General features: G+C 44.0%; 1 protein-coding gene across 1 annotated transcript; it reads left to right on the top strand.

Moving 5' to 3' along the window:
• Window positions 1–2141: 2141 nt before the first annotated feature.
• On the top strand, window positions 2142–8110 carry LOC121607707 (cadherin-related family member 5). The gene is made up of 15 exons (XM_041938646.1): window positions 2142–2232; window positions 2329–2543; window positions 3098–3154; window positions 3238–3330; window positions 3433–3519; window positions 3631–3741; window positions 3968–4138; window positions 4425–4515; window positions 4602–4708; window positions 4786–4986; window positions 5099–5230; window positions 5867–5945; window positions 6031–6221; window positions 6324–6344; window positions 6485–8110. Exons 1-15 carry the CDS (start codon window positions 2142–2144, stop codon window positions 7496–7498), a joined length of 2661 nt encoding a protein of 886 aa, XP_041794580.1. The 3' UTR covers window positions 7499–8110.
• The last annotated feature ends 1220 nt before the right edge of the window (window positions 8111–9330 follow it).

Genomic DNA, 9330 nt, shown 5'->3' with positions numbered 1-9330 from the left:
ATTCAGGAACTAGTGTCGGAACGAAACTAGCGTATGAGTATGAGTGCACAGCTATGCAAGCTGCTCTGTGAGGACATGGGCACATGGTGAGCTAAAATACTTGTCATGCTGCTCAGCGTACTGCAATCTGAATTTTACAGGCATCTAAACATTAATGCAACATTTGCTATTGCAGTGTTATTTAAGGCATTCATTTGGCAATGATTTGTTTGGGAAGTCATGCAAACTCTGCCTTGCCAATTACACATACACATAATTACACATACTGGAAACAAAATGCTTGTCAAGTTGCAAATTCGTGCATTTTAACCACATCTCTGCTGACATCCAGTGGCCATACTCAGTCACAGCAGGATGTATACAAACTCAAAAAGTCTATTCATCTATTCAGGTATTGTTACAGCTAATTATGACAACACAATAAGATGAAAATTCATGACCGCACATCATTATTCATGTGGTTAATGCTGCTTCAATTACCACCTTTAAACATTTCTATGATCTGAGAAACGCTCTGTGCTCTCTCTCTCTCTCTCTCTCAGGGACACAGATGGTAGAATATTCAACCTTTCCCAGAGGCAAACTTTAGTCTCAAAAACACTTCTGCTCCCCTTACTTTTATCTGACAATGGAATCCACTGACAAGCCTGCACCAACCAAAACATTTCTCGTGGAGTCAGACGATAGCTTTAATCACAGGAGCCTTTAAGATGTGTGCAGACACACTCTTTCAAGTGTGCCTTTGTCTTCGTGTGTGTGTGTGTGTGTGTGTGTGTGTGTGTGTGTGCCTTTGCATGCTGGGACAAGTGAGAAAAAGGATGTGGGTTAATCTTCAGAAGGTGAACAGCCGAAGTTTGATAGCTAATCCGTTGTCAGGCCCCATTAGGTAATTGAACAAATCCTACATGTGCAAGCTGTGTAGCCAAAGTACATGCTCAGACTCTTTTAGCAAGATCCAAACTATATGAGACATGGACGTATTCATGTACATTTAAAGGATGATACAAGCTGCCAGGATGTAATTGTACTCACTTTGCTCTGTGTAAAACCAATTACAGCCTGAACAAGAGCTGTGGACACTGACTGTTGAGCTTTGATTGCATGATAAACTGTTTATGAAGGTCAAGTGTCTTTGCACCAGACAAATCTCTTAGATTCACTCATGACCCCGGTCTCTCACCTCCCTGTCAGGTTCTTGCCACATCTTATCCGATTGGCTCAGTCTTTGTCCCTGGCCAGGTAAGCCCCGCCTTCAGGCTTTAGCCTCTGAGCTGACATTTATCCTAGGATATACGCCATAAGCTGCTGTCTGCTTTTTAATGTATGTAGTGGGGGTTCAGTGTGTGTTTGTGTTTGTGTGTGTGTGAGTGTGCGGCCAGTGGTATCTATTGTTGTCACTTTGATTATTCTTAAAAGCCTCAGTATGTCTTTCTGATTGGCGTTTAGTGACTTTTCAGGGATTGGGAAATCAGAGATGCTGTTTCCATCACAAGTCAGGAGGATATGGAGACTGACAGACAAGCTGCAGAGGATTTGACAACAGGTCAGTAGGCTGAACGACGGTACAGATGCCCTGTGTTCATACCCATAATAACTCAGTTGAGTCTTTAACAGAAAGCTTATGTGTTTATTTTCCTCGCATTTGCAGCAGAGTTGTTGTTTTAGTAGGATGTGACCCCGGATCCTTCTAAACCACAGATAGATGAAGAATATGTGTTAGAAGATCTACACAAAGCATTGTCAGTATTAACAGATACCAGGCGAGTCTACAGTCTGAATAGCATCTGTATGCAGAGATGGACTGGGAAAGCTAAAAGGAGCAATCAGACCAGAGAAACATGAAGGCTACTATTCTGCTGGTCTGCTCTCTCAGACTGGGGAGAGCCAGGCAGAAACCCACTTAAAGGGGATTTAAGGGAATTATAGGACAGAGCAGAGTGTATGTGTACCAGTGTTTGCACATTAGGAGAGGGCCTTACCTTATAATGATTCTTAAGATGTGTTGCTATGCAGGCACAAGGCCAAGTCTAGACCACTCAGCCTTACTACATGGGAGAGTATGACCGTGTTTAGTCAACTTTGTTTATTTCTCCCGCTTCACTCAGAAAGAACTGGTTCTTAAGAGCTGACTGAACCCAGGCATGGCCCTCAGTGAACTGAAATGGACTGTGTTCCAGGCCAAGGCTCTAGTCTGCTCACTGCTGCTCCTCCTATGTCTGCCCACAGCCACAGGTACAGCCACTTCACATTCATCCATATTAGAGGTCAGGTCTCTGCCAGGATAACCTGGGTTCCTTACACTCTGCATATGTGTTTGCTTTGTCACAGGAATGTCAGGGTGGGGTGGATGTTTGGATGGTCAGGATGTATTTGCAACAGTCAGAGAAAATAGCCCTATGGGAGAAGTTGTTGTTGAACTCATGGCCGACACCACAGTGGAGGGGGTTCACTGGAGCCTGGACGGAAAGGATGCTGATTGGTTCTTCTTGGACGAAAGAAGCATCCGGCTGAACACATCAGCTGACAAGGTCCTCGACCGAGAGGTAAATGAGTCGGGACGTGCCCTCGCAAACACTGATATGAATGTTGGAGGCGTCTTATGATCAGGAAGCTGCAAAAGCAATGCTTCATTATTGATATAATGTGAGTTGAGTCTGTAGGAACGCTTGAAATAGTGTGGAGCCGCAGTGGAGAAGTTGCATCTAAGTTTAGAACAAACTAGCAGAGATTGAACCTTACAGCCTTGGTCTTGGACCGAACACAAGCTCTCTTACCGTCATCCTCTTCCCTGCCAGCTGTCTTACATCATGGCAGCTGGTAAAGGGTCAACCAGATTAGCAGTCTGTCTCTCTCTGTTTCTCAGTCTATCAACTTCTGCCATCCTATACTTAAAAAGACAACATTTCGAGACTGAAGACATTTACTACAGCTACACAGATTCAGCATTACAATTTCAGCGAGTATACTTAGCATGTGACCGAGATATAGATTTAGATAATAATTTGGCTTCGAGCATGTGATCACAGCATTTGCGTTGAAATATTTCATCATATTAACTGAAGGTCCTCTGTTGTCTCTCTGCTCTCATGTCTCTCAGGCTCAGGATCCGGTCCTCATGGCTGAGTTGTCGTGTTATGAGGAGGACGCACTTCAGGTGCGCTTTTTGCCGCCATCATGCCCATAACGTTTCAGTGTCGCCTCACACTCAAGCTTGTGTCTTTTTTGCTGTTGTTGTAGAGTGTGTACAGGATCATGGTGGAGATTCTCAATGAGAATGATAATTCCCCTGTGTTTGCAGAAGACACTGTCCTCTCCATTATTATTAGTGAGGTATGACTCCTTCGCAAACATATGTGCACAAATTTCTGCAGGCGTACACAAAACATACACGATGAAAGTCGTAATGTGTTCTTCTGCCTGTGTGTTTCCCAGCTGACTCCAGCAGATACTGTGGTCTTTACTGTCCAGGCCACAGATGCAGATAATGACAAGATCATTTACTCCATTGATCAGACATCAGTGAGTTTTACTCTTTTAGTCTGTTCAGGGTTTCTGCACAAAAAAACTCTCTCACACACACTCCCTGCGTCATTGTTAATGTGTTTGTGTGTGTGTGTGTGTGCCCTGCAGCCTGATGCTGAGTACTTCAGGTTTGATCTCCCCAACAGTGGAGAGGTGGTCCTGTCCAAGCCTCTAGACTATGAGACGAAAACCCTGCTTACGGTCACCATCCACGCCTCGGTAAGCTATGTACATTTCATTTTTGACCGTTTTAGAGCTTGGTTTATAGTAAATATTTACACACATTCATCTAATCCTTCTAAAATAAAGCTACAATTTGATTGCTCCTGATGGCTATGGGTAGAGCTTATCCACACTTCAGCTCACGCATTCACCCATTTCTTCATCAAACATGCTTGGTCAATGTAATACTCTCTGAATAAACCTTGACTTGTCATTATCTCAGGAAATGAGCACTGCTGAGCATTTCAATACCAGCACCAACATCACCATCACCGTCCTGGATGGAGATGACCAGTACCCACAGTTCCTGCCCTGCATGCTGCTTTTCCAGGATGAGACCAGCCGCGTCTGCACCAGCCCCGTGTACACGGTCAATGTGACAGAGGGGGAAGAGGTCAGCTGCTACACCCTTCCTCAATCACACCTATCTTATAACTGATAACTTATCAATAATGCCACTTTGGATGCTACACTAGAACCATCCTTTTTTGAATATATGGTAGGTTTATTTTTAGTGTCATACTCTACATCTATGTAGTAAGGTAAGGGTTTAGCTTGCTTATATGGCATTGAAAAAATTATAGAGTTCAGCTGCAAGATCCAGATTGATTGACCGGGTCACTGTTTCAGATGTCATAAAGATTCGTGTTGTAGAGCAACAAATGCGTGTCACATTGCAGGACATTGTGTTGGACTTCTCTCCTGGTCCCATTCATGCAGTGGATGGAGACAGAGCGCTCAGCTCTCCAGTCAGCTATGCCATTCTCTCAGGTACCACACACGCAGACGCAGGTTGAAATCTAAAATGTGCTTTGCTTACAAGTGTACATCTGGAACAGTGTTTGTGCTCATGCTAGGAGACGATGATGGGCATTTCCTGATGGACAGAGAGACGGGGGAGGTGAAACTGATCCATGGGGTCAGAGACAGACTCACAACTCCAGTGCTGCATCTCCAGGTCATGGTAAGACTCATATGCTTAGTGTTAGCGGTAGGCTTGAACCATATGAATCTCACCATCTCTCTGTGTCTTGCGACCAGGCATATCAGGACGACGACCCCAGGAAGTATTCTGTTGCTACAGTGTTGGTTCAAGTTCTGGCAATGAACCAGTTTTATCCTGAGTTCGACATGGCTGAATATCACGGCTTTGTGACTGCAGGAAAGAGCCCTGCTTCTCTGGTCAATACCTATGGCAGCAAAGCCCTGATGTTACATGTACAAGATCAAGACTTTAACCACGTATGCACAACACTGCACTCCACGCACAGCCATACACCCACAGCGCAGAAATGCTGAAAGCAGTTCTTTGATTTATGTTGTTACCCATCACCTTTTCTCCACTAACTGACAGGGTTTCAATCCCATGATCCACTTCACCTTCAGTCCGACATCAAATCACACAGACATCTACCAAATCACACAGGAGGGTCTTCTGATCACCAGGACCAATCAGCTCAAAGCAAAGCAGAAACACGTTCTAGAGGTGAGCCTCAGTGAAATGCTCAGTGTTTTCTTTTGATTATTGATTTTGATTATTGATATTGATTATTCTATTTGATTTATTCCGTTTCACTAAAAAGTCATCTTTTTTACATTTAAGGCCAGTGACTACAAATGATGTAAACTCTAGATAATGTTTGCTTAGTGATTTCTTTTAAGTACTTCAACTTTTTAGATCAGTGTTTAGAGAGATTTCCTGTATTGCATGAAAGCTGATTCAGTAAAGCAAAAAATGGAACAACCCGGATGTAGTACATGTATGTTCGACATGCATGACAACATAGAAATGAAGTATTGTGTTTGTGGTCTATAGGAAAACCAATTAACAAAGTGTGAGATTAGGTTGTTTTCACTACAGCTGGTTAACTGGAACTAGAGAGTTGGTAATAAATCTATGAACGTGATCTGTTCATGTTAACGACTTAAGATAATTGGCTAAAATGTTAAAATCAACCAGCTTGTTCCTAAACTTACCAAAGACAAGACTGAACTGATATTCGATATTGCAACAACTACAACCTCATCTTACTGAATATTTCTATACTGTTACATCTTTGAAAACAAATGAAAGCACAAATAAGGTGGCGATGACGTGATAAAAAGTCAAAATGCTTTGCAGGTAATGGCTATAGACAAGGAGTCCGGCGATGCTACCTACGCTACTGTGGTGGTGGAGGTGTTATCTGAAGGCCAATCAAGTAAGGCCACACACTTACACTCTGATACCCGATGAGCCTGCAGGCCGAGACAAACTCTCTGTATGTTGGTCTCTGTACACTACAGTCCCTCACAGTCCACTGGGAGATGACCGGATGACAGGCTGTACTGTGGGCAAAGCGCTGTTCCTGAGCATGGTGTTCATGACTGTACTCGGATGTATCCTGTTAATGGTGATGTGGCTGAAGAAGAAACACAAGGGAAAGAGGGACCCACTGGAGCGAGGCTGTGTGGCACAGGGCAAACACCCCAATGTGGTGAGGACCTTCATCTCTAGAATATAGATTCATATTTACCAAGACTTGTTGCTGAGTGAGTTTGAGTTTCTGAAATATTCTCTACCGCTTATACTCCCACAGAGCTTACGGTGGTTCCAACTGGTGAGTTTTTTTATTTACAATTGAAGTTAATATTCATTCATCTTTGACCACATCTAATGACCTTAGTCAGTTAGTTTAGTTGTTGTTACGACCCAAATGTTGATCCAAATGTTGACCTGATGACTGTGGTTGCTCTTCAGATGAGCCACCGCAATGCCATGCCGCACATGGAGGAGGTACCCTACAACAGCGAAGAATACGGGACCTACAATCCTTCCTTCAGCTTCCCGGACAAAACTGGCCTCTACACCCACCAAGACCTCCCCAGCTGCCGGGGACCCGTTCCACCGAGAACGACCGCTGCACCCGACACCAGCTTCATCCCCACTGAAACAGTGCACAGCCCTGTGATTCTCAATAATAATGTTGTTACACCAACCAAAAGCTCCTCAAGTTCACCCACCATTCACCCAGCCACTATAGATGTGAGTCCCACACATATGGCTCGAGATGCTGCTCCACCCAAAGAAAACCCTGGTTCACCAACTGATACATACCCAAACCCTACTGGTTCTAGCTCTGCAACCCATGATGCCAATAACAGCCCACCATTCACCTGTCCTGATTCCCAAACCACACAGACGACAACCAACAATGACCCCGTCACCAGTCCCTCCTCTCAATCCAGTATTCCATGTAGTCGTACCCGAATTGCTTCGGCAGAAATAGACAAACCTTTCTGCAAACCTTGTGTGAAGACACCCCCGTATTCACCTTTACAGTCCTCACCCGTTTCCAAGCAGATGAGCACACCCCCACCCATCCCAGAACACTCAGCTTTGAAAGCCCAGCTGGTACATATAGATTCGTCTTCCCTTGATACACCCCTAGCAACACCAGAGCGAACAACTATGACTCGAAGCACAGAGGTAGACCAACCCTCAACATCACTGGACCAAACAGACCAATCAGAACACCCAGGTGGGGCTGCAGATGCAGGTAGTCCATCTCTGGACAGAAGAATCTCGAAAGACTCAGGAAATACACAAGACTGCCGCGAGGTGGGGGAAGCGGATGAAGATGGCTTCCTGGGAGATGAAGATGCAGACAAAAACAGTGAGGGTGAGGGCGAGGATGAGCTCGAGCCGGACGAAGAAGAGCTGCTGAGAGTGTTGGCTCGTTGCAACCCCATCTTTATCACGTTTAGTAAGTGATGTCTCTGGAATATCACAGGCAGCCAACAGTGGACACGTCATCGAAAGAACAAACACTGCAGTCTGGTTCTGCCTGTGCTGTACTGCTGAGACAAGTCAGAGAAGAATACATACACGAGATAACCAGCACATGGCCACATGAAGGAAGACATGCATATGTCGACACACTGTATAATATGTAAAACTAAGCATTTAACAACGCACAATTATAATACATACAGTAGTTGCATTTATACCATACAGTTACTAGATGACAGGAATGCATGACTGTAACACACAAAGCATGGTTAAAAAAACCCCACTTCAAATAAAATGAATCAGTATGAATTATGAATCGACTTTTCAAGGATACAACATTCATTACAAGGTCAGTACAGCACAAATGAATCACTCATGAATCAAATATATTGTCTGCGAATGTTTACAAATAATAATGAGATTGTGTGTGTTTTCTAAAGGTAAATCCACATGAAATCCCACTCCTGCAGAAGCAGTTTTGCACCCTGTGTGATTCCCTGTAGATTTATCATTGAAATAGCTGCCGAGTGTTTATGTTCAAAACTCTCACATAGTGTACTGCAGCATCAATTGCTTTGTTACGCCTACTCTACAAGCTGCCACAGTTTTTTCTTTGAACGTGAGTAAAGTTGTTGTCTAACTGAATCAATGAGCCAAGAGTTGTTATTAAAGAGAACTTATGGGCAGGGGCACTGGCCTGCCAAACCCGAGGAGTGGGTTTAGGTACCTGCTATGAGATGGTTTAGCTACAAAGTTCAAATGTGATATGTCAGGGCCAAAGGTGGGTTGAGTCATTCTGGAGAAAGATTGTTCTTCACAGTCTGCCAAACCCCCTGGAAAAATGTTTTTTGTACAAAGCTTTGGCTCTGTAAATGTGGAACAAACAAGGTGGCTTGGACTGACCCACAAAACGGTATTCCAGCCAATCAGCAAAGAGCGGCGTTTGTGTATATTGTATTGTGAAGAAGGAGAGATGGCAATAGCAACCATGTTTCTCCAGAATAGTTCACCCCACCTTTAAGATGGTTGGTGTTAGGTAAAGGTTTGGGGTAACCTGACGCGCAGATGGCTTGTTGCACAGAACCATGTTGGAAGTTGTCCATGGAAACTCTTTGGAATAGGGCAGGCACTTTCAAAAAATAGTTGGCAGCTAATTGGATGAGCCATCTGTCTATCACCGTCTATCACAGGCTAACTTCAGGAGAGCAAAACTCTTGCCAGAGCAAGTTGGGAGAAGCGCAAAAACATCTTGTCCACAAAGGCAAGCTTTTCTCATTCGGAGCTGCCACTGTTGTTTTCGAACGAACAGTCAGGCTGTTGTCACACCTAAACAATGCCCGTAGTAGCCTGTGGTTCCTAATGGCATGCTGACTGGTCGCAAACAACTGTGGTTTGACCACAAGCGCCAAACCTGAAGTCTGGCAAGACGGACTATGTTGCGATCTTGTGTGCAGCACTAGGATATAAAGAGCAAAAATCTGTGTTTGGATGATCAAACATGGGCTTTTCACCATTTGCAAATTAAACCACTTCTTCTCACGCCTTTGCACACGTACGGTAACGTTACATACAATATAAACACAGAGAAAATTGTCTTTGAAAAGTATAAGGCCAGTGGGATAGAGATAGGAGGGCTTAGGTTAAGATGATCAAAAGTTTACATTTGCAGATCAGTTTTGGTGGTGAATACGGAGGAGTTTAGCCCTGAAGTGCTTCATTAAAGCTCCTAAATGGCCAATTAAAAAGGAAGACCTGCTGAAAAAAACATTCATATTCATTGAGCTGCATTTGGGTTGTTTCTGAAATATATGCTG

Source organism: Chelmon rostratus, chromosome 6 (assembly GCF_017976325.1).
Source record: "Chelmon rostratus isolate fCheRos1 chromosome 6, fCheRos1.pri, whole genome shotgun sequence".
Classification (NCBI taxonomy): domain Eukaryota; kingdom Metazoa; phylum Chordata; class Actinopteri; order Chaetodontiformes; family Chaetodontidae; genus Chelmon; species Chelmon rostratus.
Note: the sequence above shows the minus strand (reverse complement) of the source record. Positions and strands in the feature narration are given on the sequence as shown.

What these genes read in the sequence shown, in the direction of transcription:
- LOC121607707 (XM_041938646.1), top strand. Translation starts at nt 2,142, where the DNA reads ATGGCCCTCAGTGAACTGAAATGGACTGTGTTCCAGGCCAAGGCTCTA. An exon ending in ATGTGACAGAGGGGGAAGAG is followed by an intron (nt 4,139 to 4,424) that starts GTCAGCTGCTAC and finishes GTCACATTGCAG; the next exon opens with GACATTGTGTTGGACTTCTC. An exon ending in CAGCTATGCCATTCTCTCAG is followed by an intron (nt 4,516 to 4,601) that starts GTACCACACACG and finishes TGCTCATGCTAG; the next exon opens with GAGACGATGATGGGCATTTC.